General features: G+C 35.7%; 1 protein-coding gene across 11 annotated transcripts in view; it reads left to right on the top strand.

Annotated features, from left to right (window-relative positions):
- The window catches only part of UNC13C (unc-13 homolog C), a 172,594-nt gene that overhangs the window by 46,990 nt on the left and 106,827 nt on the right, over window positions 1-18,777 (top strand). For 8 of the 11 annotated variants that reach the window (XM_064389637.1, XM_064389638.1, XM_064389636.1 and 5 more), the window contains one exon: window positions 18,183-18,247. In XM_064389637.1, the coding sequence (XP_064245707.1) occupies window positions 18,183-18,247 (65 nt within the window). Of the gene's footprint in view, window positions 1-3,010; window positions 6,236-17,632; window positions 17,656-18,182; window positions 18,248-18,777 lie in introns of those variants that run through there. The other 3 variants (XM_064389633.1, XM_064389632.1, XM_064389643.1) reach the window with 2 other exon arrangements.

Here is an 18,777-nt window from a genome sequence, read left to right as displayed (position 1 = left end):
AATCCAGTTGAATGTGCTTGAAACTGGTCTACATTATCTGTTCACCATCAAGTTGATCGACAAAGCTATTTTCAGATGTGGTATGGGTCAAAATTTGATGGATATGCCAGATTATCCTTTCTTTACAGAAGGACCCTATTAAGAATTTCTTTTATTTCTAGTCTCACAATCCATAACACTTTCCAGTTTCTTGCTCTATTACCATCTAGCATAAAGTCCATACCTCACAGCTGTAACATTTCAACATGAATTCTTATGCTTAGAATAGGTTAACCCTGTGATGTTTAGCTTCATAATGAAAATTGTTTTCATTCAATATATTAGTAAAGTGAGAATTTTAAAAAATTACATCATAATGGTTCATCAGAAGAGCTGGATAAAACAAAAAAGTCTCCAAATGACAACTTGCAGCTCATTCAAAAAAATTACTTCATTCTGTGTGCTTGTTGAAAAACTTCCTTATCTTATGGAGTTTTAACTTTACATTGATTTAAAATGTTAAGAACAACCTATGCAAATCTTTACAGAAAGTGGATGAGATCTGTAATGACACAAACTTGATTCCATGTGTAGACGTACTATTGTAGAAAATGAGTTTTTGACAGAGCAATGGTAGGCTGTAAACTGATTAACAGATCATATGACTAATACAGCTGACATGGAATAGAACTCGCATGAGAGAACATAAATCTGCTCCATTTAGCAGATCTCCCTGTGTTTGTAACAGTACAGCTTTTAATTCACTATGGCATTGTCAGAAACTGGGTTTAAATAAATTCAGTTCTGAATGTTCAGCTATTTGTAATACTTCCAGTTATCTCTGATAAAAAGCATTGGTTACACACTGGATAAAACAAACACACACACACATATATATGTATATGGCTTGCTGTGAAATAAAGATTCTTCTGCAGAGAAGCATTAAACCTTGTTGAAAGTGCATGGAAATGTTCCAGATGCCAGTGATGACTTCATTATTTCTTGATGCTTTTTAGACTGAGACAGGAAACAAGCCTTCTGGCTTGTTTTTACATTCTTGATTTGAAGTCATTTGAAGAATGTCCAAGTCATCTAAGTGGAGTTTATATAAGAGAGCATTTAAAAATCTATGGCTATGTGGGCAAAGGAGGTAGGCAATCACACTTCAAATCTTGCTCAATAAATGGTTACAAGCATTCAGTGTAAGAGCTGAATGGTTAACAAGTGTTTCTACATCCAGAAACACGCCTTTGACATTGAAAAGTGTCCTAAGATGGTTCCTTTCTCTGCTAATAATATGTGAAACCAAGGCAGCCTTGGCTCTAGTGAAAATTTATCAATATTCCGAGAGATGTCATTTGCATTCCTTGAAAATTGCATGCAGTCGCATTGACCATTATTTTGCTTCCAAATATTGCTTGCTCTTAATTCACTCTTGGTACTTTAGGCATAATCTATAAGAAAAAGTGGCAAAGACTATGCTGATGCATATGTCTTAAAAATGTGATTCATGTCCCACAGATATTTCATCTTTTTATAAAACAATAAATAGCCATTTTGGGAAGAGTGAAGGATGTTTTCTAGTCTTTGGCTCACTCTGCATCCCAATTTTGTTATAACTGGAAAGGAAATGAATTTGTTTACATTCTCTGTTCCAGAATTCCAGGAGGCCAACCAGGCTTTTAGCAGCTTTGCCTGTGTTCTGTGCAGCACAGTGCATTTTGCTGCTGTAGTATTTATCAGGGGTTAGTATTTACTATTTACCATTACATATGTGTATATATGTAATGAATAAACATATGGAGTATAATAGTAAGGTCAAAGAAGACAAATTATGCAATGCAAAGACCAGATCTTGAGGTGTGTCAGTGAACCATGATGTTTCATAGAGTGCCAGGAAGTTTGCAGACAAAGTTCATATTCTCTACTCCTCTTCAGACACCACAGAGAAATTTTTAACCCTCTATATACTCTTTATCTAAACAGACTTCTTATTCTGCCAAAGAATTTTTAGCTGCTTTAGAAACCAAAATGACCATTTTAATAACTTCTTTGATGGATTTTTCAGAGCTGGATTTTTCTGAGCTGGTTGCCTTGTTTTTTATTCTGCAGCTATGAAACTGGGAGGTGAATGGTATGCCGTACAGAAGTATACATTAACATGTTTAAAATGTATTGACTGTATTTCTGTGGAATACAAGCTTTTGTATTATGGAATAGAAATCTCCAGATAGAAGTTTCCCGATGGAAGCTTTTTAAACTTCTTTTAGATCAAATAGCTTTCCTGTTGTAATGGCACCTGTTTATGTTCTGCAACTTGTAAACCATGCTTTTGTAGGTTTATGGGAGGTTTTTTCTGTTACCAGAAAAATGTCAAATTTAATAACCTGAATGAGAATTTCCATTAGTTGTCATTATTTTCTTTTATGTTCTATGAGTTATTTAATTTTTACTTTTTAAAGAAAAATACCAAGAAGATAAGCCCACTCCTGAGTTCTGGCTTATCATAGCATATATAAGTCTGGTATCAAAGCAACTATTCCACAAACTATAGTCATGTACATAATTCAATGTCAAGATAGAACAGCACTTCATGTAGACCGTACTCACTTGTACCTGAATCCTACCTTGTTCTAAAAGATGAAGCAAGAGAAAACTTTCTACTTCTCTTTTATTAGCTAGTAACCATTTGTTACCCTGTCCATTTTTTTTTTTGATCACTGCTGTATCACATGGATCTAAATTGAAATGTCAGTACTTTGAAAGAAAGCAGAGAGCATTTTAAACTGAATATCTCTGTTAAAGTCAGGGAATTAAAATGGGTGAAGTCTGGAAATAAGTATAGCTTATTAGTTGTTGTTAACGATATTGCCTAAAACTGTTTTCAGCTTCAATTATTCATGAAAAAATCTATTCAGACAATTATGGGGAATCATCTGTGTTTTCATTGTAACCTAGTTAAAGCATCATCAGTTTTATTGAATTATAAGTTTGCTTGACAGCTATTGTAATGTCATTCCCTCCTTTTTAGACACTTCAAGAAGCCATGTGCAACACAGTGAGATTTTGCAAGACGTACAAAACCTCTTCAGGATTTTGTTTCGGACAAGCAAATGTGTGATTTTTGTAAAAATTTTTCTGTCACATTATTCCACAGCATCAGTAGATTTTATGGCTATAGTCTCCATTGAAACATTTGCCAATGATCCTTTTGGAGATACAAATACTTCTCTGGATCAAAAATTGTGTTTTATGGAAACAGCTTAAAATAAATTGCACTCCATGGTTTCTGCTCTCTTCAAGAGCCTGATCTCATCTTATATATATAAGATTTGCAAAGGAATGTTTACAAAGAAATCGGGAAATAGTACAAAAAGGAAAGAGAGTTGTCAGAGCAAAAAGGAACAAGACATAAGTCAGATTGGACAAACAAAAAATCCAAAATTTTCCAATACTTTTAAAAGCACCGTTAAAAAGATTGCCAAGTGCCCATCTGCTCGCAACTTATCAACAGAAGAAGAGGAAAGCAATAGAGAATTTTCACTTTCTCCAACATTCAGTTACAGAGTTGCTATTGCCAATGGACTGCAAAGGCATATTTTTGTAGCAAACACTAATAATGAAGATATAGTTCAAGACCTGTCTTCAAACGATAGCTCGTGTTCTGAGTCATTAAGTGAAGTAAAAACTAATTGCAAGAAAAACGAATACTTATCCCACACAATGCCTGTGCGACGCAACAGGAAAAGCTTGAGCAGCCTCGCAGCCTCTGATGGAAGTTCGGATGGAGAGCGCACTTTACACACACTGAAGCTGGGAGCCTTACGAAAACTAAGGAAATGGAAGAAGAGCCAAGAATGTGTCTCATCAGACTCGGAGCTAAGTTCATGGAGGAAAACATGGGGGTTAAGAAGTAAATCTCTGGACAGAACTGGCCGTCACCAGAAATCAAATACTCTTGAACCTGGCTTTAGTTCAACTGGTTGTATTAGCCAAACCCATGATGTTATGGAAATGATCTTTAAAGAGCTTCAGGGAATAAGTCAAATTGAAACAGAACTCTCTGAATTAAGAGGGCATGTTAATGCTCTGAAACAATCAATTGATGAAATTTCTAGTAGTGTAGAAGTTGTGCAAAATGAAATTGAACAATTGCGAACTGGATTTGTACAGTCCAGAAGAGAAACTCGGGACATACATGACTATATTAAGCAGATAGGCCACCCAGGAAACAAAGCAAGTCTTAGGTTTCTAAATGTGCCTGAAGAGCGACTTGAAAAAGCTGAAAGCATAGTTTACAAAATATTAATGGAAAAAATGGGATTCTCAGAGGCACAAAGCACTATTAAAATTGAATTTGCCCAAAGGCTTGGGCAGCAAAGAGACTGTCCAAATGCAAAGCCAAGACCCATTCTTGTTTACTTTGAGTCATCACAACAGAGAGATTTGATTTTAAAAAAGTCTTATAAACTTAAGGGAACTGGCATTGGAATTTCTACAGATATATTTTCCCATGAAATAAAAGATAAAAAAGAAAGAGGACTTCCTTCCTCTCAGACATATGAAAGCATGGATATGAAACTTTTAACTGTGGAGACAAAATCTAAAATGCATGACTGGGAGTCACCTGACAGTGATAAAGACTTGGAATCAGATATAAATAAGAACAGTTATGCAAAAATATCTAAATCAGCACATCAGATAAAAACAAGCACTACAAAGGGGGCTACTGAGTCCCCAAACACTAAAGACCTTGACAGAACTGCTGACAATAGCACCTTTTCACAAAGAAGAAGTTATGACAATCAGTCACCAGAATTTGACACTATGGAAAAAGAATCAAAGGCCTATTATTCAGATGTGACTCCTTTATGGCATTTACAGAATGACTTTGCAACACCAAAGCTTAGCCGTTCAGAATCAGATTTCTCAAAATTGTGTCAGTCTTACTCAGAGGATTTTTCAGAAAACCAGTATTTTAGCAGAACAAATGGCAGTTCATTGTTGTCTTCCTCTGATCGAGAACTTTGGCAGCGAAGGCAAGATGATTCTCTAAACTGGTATGGCAGTTCCCAGGAACAGACTTTTGCCCAAGACATGCAGCAGTATCCAGAGCAAAATGAAACAGGGAACATAGAAATTGTTGATAGTGGAGTAAGCAATGGAATAATCCATGTGTCTGGAGACATAAACCATTATGATGATAGTCAGCTTTCTTTACAGGATGATCTTTCCCCATGGAAAAACTGGAATCAGTTGGAACAAGGGGCAGATTTGGGCCTAGACTCATCCACGCAGGAAGTTTTTGTGTATGATATGAGCAGCCCTTCAGACCAACAGACAGATTTTGGAAAGGGCCAAAATTCTGACCTCCAGTATGATACTGAAAGCTATGATTTCACTCTAGATGGTACTTCTCCATCTTGTCCGGGCCTTGACAGTGAAACACAAAGTCAGTGGACTGGTCAATATGATGATTATCAGGAAACAAATTCTATCTGCTCTTATCAGAATCAAAACAAATTGCCTATGATGTACCGAAGTCAAAGTGAGCTACCAAGTGACGACTCAGAGGAAACCGCCCCTAAATCATGGCACAGCCGATTAAGCATAGACCTTTCTGATAAGACTTTCAGCTTTCCTAAATTTGGATCTACGCTTCAGCGTGCTAAGTCAGCTTTAGAAGTAGTCTGGAATAAAAGTACACAAAGTTTAAGTGGGTATGAAGACAGTGGATCATCTTTTATGGGAAGATTTAGGACATTATCTCAGTCTACTGCAAATGAATCAACTACAACACTTGATTCTGATGTTTATGCTGAGCCTTATTGCTACAAAGCAGAGTATGAGGAAGAATTAATTGAACCGTCTGGTGAGAATGAAACGGACTATGTAGAAGTAATGGAACAAGTCCTTGCTAAACTAGAAAATAGAACTAATAGTAGTGAAACTAGTGAGCAGGTCCAAGAGTATGAACTGGACCAGTCTTTGTACGAAACTCCATATGCAATGCTACCAGAAGAGCAATATGACACACAGTTTGACAGTGTGATCAGTGAAGAGATACTGGAAGTTGAAAGTGACATGGCTCCTGAAGTAGAAATAAGGGAGGATGAAAATCAGAATGTCCCAGAGATGATTACTGAAGTTACTGAAATTCCAAAGAAAAAAAGGATACGACCATCATTTAAAGAAGCTGCTTTAAAAGCATACAAGAAACAAATGAATGATTTGGAGGAGAAGATCCTTGCTGGAGGTAATAGTGATTTAATACTGTCTTTTAAGTAAAACATTGTTCTCATTAGAATTGGACATTGATTTTTGTATAGTACCTTTTCTTGTTGCCATTGAATTCAGCAGAAAAAAATCTGCTTATGTCTGGTTCTGTTTAGAGGGTGAAATAGTTCTATAGAAATCAAAAGATTAAATCTCCCACATCTTTTTTTAAACAGTTTTCTGAATATGTTTAGTCAGACATGCTTGTAAGTAGCTATATTTCTTTGAATTTCTGTAACTTGAAAACTAAACTTCACAAGGTTTAAGTCTTAAAAATAACTGAATAGTATGCTGTTCTTGGTTTCCTCGTAGTTTTATAAATGTATTTATAGGAGTAATACAGAGTGTTCAGATACTACACTCTTGCTTTCTTCAACAGTTTTCAAGTCATGGTTGGTTCTGTATTAATCCTGATGGGCAGTGTGCTCTTCCCCTATGCAACCCATAACTTGTTTTGTGCTTCCAAGAGTAAAAGTGTGAACTGATTCTATGTCTGTTCTTACTTCGATTCTTGTCCTTATTTGTATGCCCCAACAAGCTCTCAGAGTAGTCAGTCCCCAAAATGGGGTGAGAAGAGTGTGGAAGAAAGAGTGTAAGTGGTAGCAACCGTGTGGGAAGAAGTTCCTTTAGGAAGGAACTAAATTCACAGGGGGGTTTCACGCTGATTTTTTCATGAATTTTATCTTTCGTAATATCAGACTTCAAAGCAGACAGTCATATATATATATAACTTTAATAATATACAAAATAATTACTAGTAATAGACAAAGTAATATTCTAGTAATATACAAATATGGTGATAGTCAATGTAAACATTAACTGTAATTCTAATAACATTTGTTATAATATTGCATGTGCATTTAATTGGGAGCATCATAATGACTGTAGCTAGCCAGATGGTAATTGTCACCTTGACTGAATCTTTCCTTTATCTGCCTTGGAAAAATAATCATCTGATACAAAAAGATGAAAAACTGTGCCTTTAGCCAAAGATGGTATTCAGTAGTAATGAGTTTGAGCTACTATGGTGCTTCTTTTTTACATGAACTACTTTTGCAATAAATATATAGTCAACTTGAAAGTCAAATGCATTAAAATTTTGATAGTAGTAGAGTTTACTTTAAAGTCTATTTTACATTTAAATAATGACACTCAATTGTATACTTGTACTTTGCAGCTGTTTTTCTACAGTATTCTGTTAGATACTAGGTGGTGTGTATATGAGTGAACAGCTATCAATAACTAGGATTTTCATTACTTTTTCCTGATTTTGTGAGGCATGGGAGAAGGGAACAACATTCATTTTACCTAGTCATTGTACAATAGTAATATAATGGTCTTGGGACTTAATTAAAGAAAGCACACAAGGAAGACCCCAAATTTTGAAACCTAAATTGGTTCTACTATTTAAAGTCTGTGCGTTGGTGTATACTGGTAGATAACAGTTGTTAGAAAATGAGAACTAACTTTGATAGATCCCATGCAATCCTTTCTAGGAACTAAATGTATGTTCCTCTTTTAACCCAGCAGGTGAAAATCTTCTTTCAATCTCTTAATCTATTGACATTTTTTCTTCTGAATAACTGAAACATTTCTTATATTTACAGAGAGGTCATTTGACACCAAGACCAGTTTATGAAAATGTGATATTAGGTGTAGTCTATGGGGCAAAGTATCTGTATGGTTACTAGATGTCATACTAGGACCTTCACTTATGTTTCCAAAAATAAAATAATATAGACTATTATAAAAGAGGGAGGGAAATAAAGGAGAGAGGGAATACATCAGGAGGTTAAGGGGAATCTACAAATGAACTGCTACAACACACTACTTCTCAGCTTATTCTGAGAACAATGTGCATTCACTCTTGAGCAGCAGCTCTCTTTCCTCTTCACACTGTGTCTTCCATGCCATCAAGGAGGAGGATACTTGTTTCAGTCAGGAATTCTGCTGCAGCAGTCACCAACCAGTTTGTTACAAATGGATCTTCAGGTCCTGTAGCACACCTAGCAGTACCTGTTAGCAATACCTATTGTCTTTCATGTTTTTATATCTTATGGATGAATATTATATTCTTACCTTTATGTCTGTCCACAGAACACGTAACAGTTTTTCAGAATTTAAAATTGCAAAATACATTTTCTAGCTGGAGTAGTCTGCTCAAGGAATATGTTACCTGAAAATTATTTCTGATGAGTAACAGGTAGTATTGTTGGAGCAAAATCTTTATTTTACTTTCAGCTTACTCTCAGTGAGCTGGGTAATGGATATTACAGTCAATCTATTCACAGATAATGAAATCCGCAGGTGGGATGTCTGCCCTTAGAGTTAGTCAAAATCCATCTGGACATAGTCCTAGGCAACCTGCTTTGTGTGGCCCAATTTGAGCAGGGTTCTTAGATAAGGCCTCCAGAGTTCCCTTCCAGCCTTAGCTGTTCTGTGATATGGAAATGCATTTTTGAATACTTTGTATGCAGCCTTTGAAGAAGGATGTGTTTGGCTGTAATGTCAGTTTGGCTGCTAAGACAAAACATCTTTAGTTTTTATTACTTGAATGACACAGTCTAGGAAAAAACATTTTATAAATCTGTTCTTAAAGGAGTTCTTCAAAACTCTCAAAACATATTTTGTAACTTCTCAGTTTTGACAACCTGCCTTCCCTTCTTTATGTGTGTAATTAAGCATGTCCAGAGAATACTTAGTTTGTCATTTAAGCAAATAGTTGTTTAAGGTATTCAATCTTCATTTTAATATTTGCTGGAGCAATAATAGCTTTTTTTAAAAGTGACTAATAGCTGTTCTAGGGTTTACATTACTTTTATGAATGTTTTTTGGGTTTTATTACTCTCTTACCCCTGTAATGGATTCACAGTCAGGTTCAGATTTCTTACTTTTAGATGGAAAAGTACTAGAAAGAGAACAATTTCTTTGAATTAATCTTCATTATATAACGAAAACATAACCTATTCTTCAGTGAATTGTTTCTTCCCTCCATATAAGCAGGAGTTGTTAGACAACAATCTGTCCAAGCAGAGATAGAATACTACTATAATATAGTAGTTTTAGTTCTCCAATTTAATACAAAAGAATGGTTTAGAATGATGTGATTTTCATTCTAGTAATGCACAAGGTGAGGTCAATAAATCTTTGGTACATAAATAATTTTTTAGTGTACAAGAACCCCATGAGATAGTCCTATTCTCTGTCACTAGCTGGAGGAAAAATATACTCTGCGCTGATTGCTTATGTATTATTGATTAAAAATGGTTTTGGATGCATACTGGAATGACTAGGTTATATGAATGAGAGGAGACATGAGCAGTGCATGAGTAATCCTCAGATTTAAAGTTCTGTAAGGATATAGAGACATTGCATGGATGCATGTATATTAGTGGAGGCTTGAAAAAATCAAAGAAATGCTACCCAGTTGTTTGTTTCTTTGTACACTGTAATTGAGAATAACTAACACTTTTATTCATTGTTCTAGTCCTCACTTGTTATTTTCTAGCTTTCTTTTTCCCTAGTGGCTTCTTCCATTCTGTCCCTATCTTGTCTTTTACAGCTGCCTTAGCATAAGCATGATCTTCTGTCCTGATGAAACTATGCCTCTGGAAAAGATTCCAGAGTTGCACTCTTCTCAGTTGCTTTCAATGATAACACAGACTTTCTGTGAGTGGTAGTTTGTGAGTAGTAGCTTCTTGCTGCAGTTGTTGAAGATCTTGGTCATCATTTGACATGTCAGATTTTAAAAGTAGTTCTGATTTTAAAATGCTTGTGTAAGCGGGCTGGGGAAGAAATGGTTACTCTTGCTATACATTTTAATAGATGTGTGGTACTGAGGAAACAAGATTACTGCAAGTTAAGGAATCTATTTTGGTGCTGTATTGGGAATGATAATGAACCACAGAAATTTAATAATCCAGTTTTTTCAACTGTCTTGGTGTTCTTTCTCAGCACCATGTTTGTGTCTGTCTTTTCATCAGGTAAACAAAATTATGGAGGTCTTAAACTCTTTTTTGGGGAGGGATGGGGAGGTGGTGCAATAATAATCTGTAGTTGTCCAGAATGGGAGGACGCAAAATACATTTCCAGATGATGTGGATAGAAACTGATAAATACAATATTCCTACATCCATACTGCTTAGCCACAATTCATAAATAGGCTCAAGTCTTCCTCTCATGTATTAGTGAAGTAGGCTATTGCGACAGAGTAAGAGATTCTCTTTTTTGCTGTCAAAGGGAAATTCTGACTACTCCCATGGGACAGGTGCCAGGTTTTATCTTTGTGCACATTTTCCAGGTGATCAGTGGAACCCCTGGACAGTTGTCTCTCAGGAACTCTAAATAGAATTAAATACCTGAAACCTCTCCAGTTATTGCTGATGCAAAATTATTGTTGATGCTGACAGAACTTTGCTAATCATGAGGACTGTTTCCTTGAGACCTGAGCATATTTTTTAAAATGGCTTGCAAGATAAGAAGTTTTAGTAAATCTGAAAATTGAGATTTATGGTTGTGTTGATGACAGAGCCGTTTAAAAATGTCTTGGATGCTGTGATAAAGAATTTGGTGCGCAAAAGATACAAGGATACAAGCTGGCTAGAAAAAAATATCACAGAAAGTCCTGTAATCTGTTTTTGCTAAATTAGTAGTGGCAAAGAGCAATCTGCTGACTGACACTCAAGTAGCTTCTCTGGAGTAGATTATTGGAGCAGTAGCAAGTGATTTGTCAATGCTGTCACAGACCCATAAACTATGGATAACTCTGGGTATCACCAGTGCAGCTGCAGCATCACCAAAGGAATTCTTGTCCTTCAGCTGCATATATACCAAGATGGAATAAGGACAGACAGATGTGATGGATGTACTATTATTGAAGGTAAAAATGAACCAGGTGAGAGGAATATTTATAAAATGGATGAGTATAAACTGAAGCACTTTTTAGTCTTATCCTGTAGCTCTTCCTGTTTCATTTAGCACTAACAGGATGCTCCTCTGAATCCATAAGGCAAGAAGGGTACTGCAAACATAAAGTAGGGGAATTTTCTTTAGGAGCTTTCAAAGGCACGTTGGGTGAAATTTTCTAAAAAAACCATGAAAGTAAAGGACAAGGAGGCATGCCTTTTTCTATTAACTATAAAAAGGGATTGAGGATTTCAGAAGGATTTATGCGTGTCCTATCGAGCAAAAAAAGTCCAATATCACCAAAAGTCATCCTTTGAATTCCAGTGTACTAGTCTATAGTTCTTAACATCTGTGTCTCTCTCTGGTATTTAGGCATAATTATTTCAACTTATTATTTCAAGCAGTGCCAAAACAAGCAGTAATTTGATTTTGACTTTACCTATAACATAAAAGATAACAGTAAATAACCCTTTTTAAGGGTTTAATGCTAATAATATTATTTCAAATATTGTTCTTCTCTTGTATCTGTTGAGATAGTTTCTTATCAACAGAAGAAAATCTGATATCTTTGTCTTATCTCAGTGAGTGTTATTAGATTGATGTCATCTTTTATTTTGTATGTGATTATGCATTGACTTGTTTGTTTTTTTTCACTGCTGTAAGTGTTGAAATTAGCTAAGCTTATCTAAATTTTTTAGCCTTCTAGTTTGGGGTTCTAAATGTTTATAATGTTTGAAGTGTTTGAGATTGTTTTAAATAGTTCCTAAACCTTATCTCAGAAATGAAAACAACTCCACAGAAGAAGAAACAACTTCATGCCAAGAGCAGCTATGAATATCATACCCTGTGAAATATGTGACTGTTGCTCAGACACGACACTCTGATCCTAGCTGTACATGTTATTCTCGCTCTTTAAGAATGCTGTATTTATATGACTCATGCATGTGCCACCATTAGCATTTTTACAACAGGGGTACACTTTTGAAGCAAATCTTTGTCTTCCCAATTCACCACAGTTGGTTTGATACTGGAATGGCTGAGTGGGATCTATGTGTTTTACTGATGCTACCAAGCCAGATGTTGCTCTTCAAGATCACATCTGATGTGCTCAGCAGCTAATGGGCTTTCAGTCATCAGGGCCAAAAATAGAACCAGTATGAAGTAAATGCCCCTGAAACATTTTTGCTGTGAGCACTTGTGTCTTTGTCACCAACTGCTTTGACCTTCTGATCCGCTCTCATGGCACTCAGCTCTGCTATTGCCCTCGTGTTCTCTGTGGCCCAAGGTGGACAGCAGCTCACCCCTCTGTCCCAGGCTGCCACCAAACTTCCCAGCCCTGCTGTCTCTTCTGTCTATGCTGTCAGGATAAACCAGATTGCGTGTCTCAGTGCAATCCTCGTGTTCAATGCAAGAACCAAGGAACAGATTTTTTGGTTTTGTTAGAGTTCAGAGGAAGTACTCTCACATTTGTTCTCCAACCAAGGGGCTGTTTGCTTGGATTTCTTTGGAAGTAATCTGATTGGACTTCAGCCTGCAACTCAGAGCATGATATAGTGATTCAAGTCAAACACTTTGGGGCATTGTTAGCTTTGTGATGCAGAAAGATTTGCAATAATCGATTATCCATTTGTTTCACAGCAAATAATTAATTACTTGGTTGCATGTACTGTTATCACATGTATTGAGGGAGATAAAATATGCCTTTTCATCCTTTTTTGATAATGTATCTTATAATTTCAATGCTTTCTGGGGTGAAAAGAGAGTGCTTAAAATGCATGCTGACTTTCACTTCCTACCATCACTCTAACATGCCAGAGATTACCATTCTCTTGAAGGCTGGGCTCTCTTGGCAGTTTTTCGAGCTCACCCCAGTCTGTAATCAAACAGCTCTCATGACAGTCTATAACTAACTGCTTTAGAGATGAGTTCTAGAATCTGGTAAAAGTGTCTACTAGCTGTTGAAAAACAATAGAAAACAAAGCTATTAGAAGTCTAATGGGACTCAATTTCTAAACACCAGAGATGTTTTTAAAGCATGTCCTTTTGTTTCAGATTTGCAGACAACTTTATTAATAGAGACACAAAAGCAGTTTTCATCTTCACCAAACTGACCTCCTGTTTTGACTCTCCATGTATCCGCTAGTAATTTTTCTACATCACTGCTAGTAAAGTGCTAGCAGCAATTCTTCTATTTCTCCTGTCAACCAAGCTTTATTCAAGTTTGACCTTCTCTTTGTCAGACAAGCATCACTCATCTCTTATGATGTGCTAGCTTTAATATTATCTTTCAAACGTTATACGCAATCTCCATAGAATAAGCTTCAGCAATACAACATCCTCTGGGCTTACACAGTGCAATGTTCTGTTCTCTAGTGGCAATAATAGCTTCTGGGGGCAGCATTTATTATTTTAGCATGGCTTAATTTGTGTCATTGTTTTGGCCAGTCTACGTTTTTAGTGTCCTGTTTCAATTCAAACCTGATTTTCCTCTGTTATTTCCCGTTCTTGGGAGTAGATGCTAATTAAAATTGTCCATCTCAGACTTGAAACTACTTCTGACTGTGGGTACTTTATACATGTTATTTTCATGGAACAGCTGTATTGTTATCTAATTCCAGCAAGTATTTTGTCTGAAGGCTTTGCTTCCAGGAACAACGTAATTATCAGTCAGTTTGACATTCTTGCAGCCATTTTTCAGAATTAAATATTGAAATGGTACTTTGAGAGAATAATGAACTTTAATTCTTTTTCCTATTTGGTGTTGTGCAATAATGCACACTTACAAGAGTGGAAAATCAATGTTTTGATTAATTTTGATCCTAGGGTTTCCTAGCAGTTTAGATTTTTAGAACCTCATTATAGTTCTTGTGCTATGGCACAAAGTAGAGAACTGAATTTTTGCAGTCATTAAAGAGAAGAGAGTGTATTGGGACATTATTCTGCTGCTCAGGAAAGTGCAGAAGTGAAATAATGACACAAAACTTTTCAAGGAGGGTTATGACTGGGGAGCAGAATCACCTGAACCTCTTTGATGGAAATACCTCTGCTGACTGATAGAGTCAGTTGTATTTCTGATGGTGTCACAAGCTACAAAAGCAAAGATCTGTCCTGACTTCCATATCTTCATTACTAATATACTTTTCATGCTGGAAAACTCTGCCTTTTCAGCATCCTTTATAGATTTGTTTTTTCCTCAGAAAATTTGGTATAGAAACTGGTTGTCTTGTATGATTAATTTCTGTTTTGTGTGAGAAGTTACAGGTGACAACATTGCTAATAGAATGAATAAATTGGACCACGACTGAAAACTGAAAACAGTTGATAAAAATGTAAAGTTAAACTTTTCTCAGATCTGTTAATTTTCATTCCAAGATTGACTAGCATTTAGGCAGTATTAATAAACACTTGTTGGAAATTTTACTTAGCCTACATTTAAACTGGTGGGTGGGTAGAAAATAATCAGGGGGCTTATTTGAGGGTACTGAAAAAATTACAAGCTCCTTTCACTTCATTCCCCAGCCATCCCCATATGTAAACCACTTTCAACAGAAGCCAAGATTTAGTGGCTATGCTGAGAATTATACAGCTTTTTAATACCTGGAACTTATTAAAGGAAACTAATAGACTAATTTTATCTAATTTCCTGCTTAGTTATCTAATTAAATGTAATTGACTGCCTTAAAAAATAAAAAGGGCTTGTGAGCATTTTCCTTTTGCCTTCAGTATTTGACATTAGTAATAATTTTCAGTAGTATGCAGATAGAGGACCACCCTACTCTTCATCATTCTGCTGCACAGGTTTGTAAACATCTGTATGACTGCACTGAGCTGAAGTAGCAACAAGTAAGGAGCAAAAAAATTTTTCCTATAATCCTAGTAAAAAATACCTTCCTCTAATCTAAAATGGCCTGTGGTATAAAGGCACAATCTGAAGGCTATTACTGGCATTTCATAATGTAGTGAATTTTCAATTAAAATGTAAAGAGAACCAACTGATTAAAGTAAGAAGGGTTAGCTATAAGAACCAGTGTTTCTACTGCTCCTAAGTGCACTCATTACTTTTTTAGGTTAGCATTTTGAATGTGTGGATGACAGAAGTGAGTTACATGAAGATAAGCTCTTTTAAGTAAATCGCTGTCATTCAGCAGTATAATCTGAGATGTCTAGCCTTGAATCCCTGATTTGAAAATACATTCAGTGGTCTCTTACATAATCACAGTTCATTTCTTATCTACATCAAGGAATGCTGCTGTCTATTCTGGTAGCCTAACAACTACTAAAGTGAATTGCTTGGTGATTCTATTCACTTCCTGATTTGGTGCTCTCATACACGCAGAGAACACTTCCACAGTTCAGATTATTTCACTCATGGTGAGTTCAGAAGAAGCAGTAAACAATGAAGTTTTCAAACTAATTTTGTCTCTGAAGATGTATTCATTTGTTACAAAGAAGGGATGTTCTTAAGATCTCTTTTTTGGGAAATTTGCGTCACTTGTCTGCTTTATGCAATTTCTATTGAGAAAAGAGACCATTAGATGGGTGCATTTTTCTTTATATGTAGCAACTGCAAAGAAAAGCAAGTTAAACCAAAAACATACCTTTCCTCCTTCCTAATTTTGGTTGTCACTCTCCTCACTGAATTTAGGTAAAATTAGGTTCCAGTAAAGGAAATGTAGTGAAATTAGATGAAGCTGGCTGAAGCCAAGAGAGGTAAAGAAAATTTTATGTATCTTTCATGCTCTGAAAATATCCATTTTATGTAGAAGACAAATCTCAACAATTTTTAATGTACGTTTATAAAAAAGTGAATTAAACAAATAATTCATGTGATTCTGTACGCATCTGATAGCAAAGTATCTGCAAACTATTTAAGTATTGCATTCCACATAAATAATACTGAGATTTGTTCTGTGCCTTTATACGTCAGTATTACCAATTATGCTATGATGAGCTATTCTAAAAGAAGGTGCAGATTGCATGAAGAAATTAGTGGTGGTGAAGCTTCTTAAATTACAAGTAGTGTCTTGCTTAAAACTTCCCTCAGTCCCCAGATTTTTCTTTGTGTTTTGGACTCTCCCTTTTTCACAAGTTGGAGAATGGATGCCTCTGTCTCTCCTACCCTGTTGCTACATACTGTCATGTCTTTCCTCTCATTGATGTCCATCTGCTGCTCCAGCCCTCTGGGTTTAACTCCTCTTTTTTTTTATGCCTCACAAAAGCACACCCCATCCTGTTTCCCTGGCCAGCCCACCTTACAGTCACCTATTTCCTTCTGGTTCTGCTCTCACCCTGCTTGTGAAGTGCTGTAATAATTTTGGAGTGGAGAAGTTAGATCTTATGGTTGTCCGAATATTTTTTATAAACTTGAAAGAGTAGCCAATACTGTCTGGTGTTCTGAGACAAATACATTTAACAAATAAATTTTTAAAAAATAGAAATTTAAAGAGTAAGCTCATTTCCATAAATCTAGTCAGTCAAATGCTTTGATCATGTAAACTGCCTCTAAAGTTAGTGGCAGAATAGAGCCTTTTAGTTCCCTCATTGTCACTACTGTACACTATGCAGCTTTACAGTTGCCAGTATATTTTGGATTTATGTGTTTGAGTGTGATTTTTCCTGTATATAAACTGGTTTAAAAATTAAATGTGGCACATGTTTAAGGTGTAAATTATTATTTGTGATGTACATAACCTGAGATATCTCTGAACATCTCGAGAATATCCAAACGATTTAAAGGGTCCTTGAGCACTCCATTTGGGGAAGTGGGAAGATCAGTAAGGTGACAATTGAAACAATACTGTTTCATGTATGCACTGTACTATAAAGTGCAGATGTGACAAGACAATAAAATGAGGGTGGCTTTTTCTGTCAGCAAGTACTTTCTGTCTGATTGTAAATTTTCATATTGTGCTCTTGCATTAAGCAATTTAGAATAAGATATATATAGATATATATGAAATAATTTATACTTTCACAATTGTAGTTCTGTTGGCATTTGGGGAGTAATTTCTGTCATTTTATGGGTAGCTGTGATAGAATAGTTACAGTTCAGGAGTTAGGGTGGGGAGTGTAGTGTTTATATCCTTAGAAACACTTTCCTTTTCCTTGAAAATGAACATTATTTATTTGAATGCTGCAACTATATTAAATAGATATTAATTATTATTAAAGTACATTTTTAAAAAAGCAATAAAATTAAAAATCCCATGGAGATGGGTATAGTATGTTAAATATATGCTGTCCACACAGTCCTTTATAAGTGGCAGAGCTTCTTATCTATCAAGAACATCTTTTTGTTTGTTTAAAATGTAGTGACAGTGATCTCGCCACAATTTTACAGCTAAGCGCAGGTGTTATTTGGATTCTGGTCTACATTAACAAATTAAAACACTGACAGATTTTATAGCATGAGGTTTTTTTCAGAGACTGGTTTTTCTAACCTATATTCCCCTTCTTCCCAATTCTCTTTCAGATAGCGGTTCTGTGGATGAAAAGGTTTAACATCACCTATTTGCTATAGGGATCATGTATTTTGTTGATGTTTGTTTGTGACTTATTTGACCTGTTTTGTTCCGTCATTTTAGTTGTCAAATCTGCATGGTTTTTCCCAGCTTTCCACTCTTTTGTTCTCCTTTGATTGTATTGCAAATGTGTTGCATTTATATACAGGGTAACCCTCACTGTTCTGCTTACCATAACTGCCAACACAGGGGTCTGCTACTGTCAAACATGATATCTGATTTTTGCCTCTAATTATCACCTACCCTGCATTCACTATAGGATTTAAAGGGCAACAGTATTTGGGAAGCAATACCTTAGCTTCCCATGGGTTCTTCCACTGCGTGTCACTAAATGCTGAATGCTATCAAAATGTTTCCCAAAGGACCAGTTAGTCTAGCTTTGGCCTGGAGCTGACCCTGCTAAACATTTTCATATGTCTTACATGTTTGATGCAGCTAAATTCTGTCCAAAACTTACTAAAAGCAACCAAGTAACTGTGCTTTTTTTGATCTCTATTAAAGGCTCGGTTGGTAAGTGCAAGTTCCTTGGATGCTTCCAAGCTTTATGCAGTCCAAGCATTTGCTGGGTAAGTAAAAATATAATTGAGAATTTTGTTATTTCTATCTGCAAATTATTCTTTCAGCATTATAGCATCTTTCCTACGCTTTCTGTTTTAAGAAATTGCATTATTTTAAAAGGAAGATAGTTTTATTATGTATGCCTTCCCCTTTTAATTTTTTTAATTAGTTATTTTTTGAGAAATTAATAAAACAATTCATGGTGAGGTCAGTTAGATAGGAGATTTTACTTCTTTGCATATAAAATAAGTGTCCTTTAAAGCTATAGCCCAATTTTGTCTTTGTTCTAGTAAATGTATAGTACTGCAATTCTAGCAATATAATATCACTCTAGTACTTGAAATTAAAAAGTCAAGAGAAAAGATCTTGTAGTGGCTGAGAGTGAATATGGAAGAAACCTGTACATTTTGTGCTTTGTTGTCTGCAAATGAAGTTATCTTGCATCAAATTCAAGGGATACCTTCCTATTTTGAATACTTTCTTATTATTCAATCTGGAAAGGCAAAGAAATAAAAGCCTTTGGTAGAATATGTCAGTT

The sequence above is a fragment of the Passer domesticus genome, chromosome 14, assembly GCF_036417665.1.
Source record: "Passer domesticus isolate bPasDom1 chromosome 14, bPasDom1.hap1, whole genome shotgun sequence".
Classification (NCBI taxonomy): Eukaryota; Metazoa; Chordata; class Aves; order Passeriformes; family Passeridae; genus Passer; species Passer domesticus.
The sequence above is the reverse complement of the archived record's forward strand: the minus strand, read 5'-3'. Positions and strand labels throughout refer to the sequence as shown.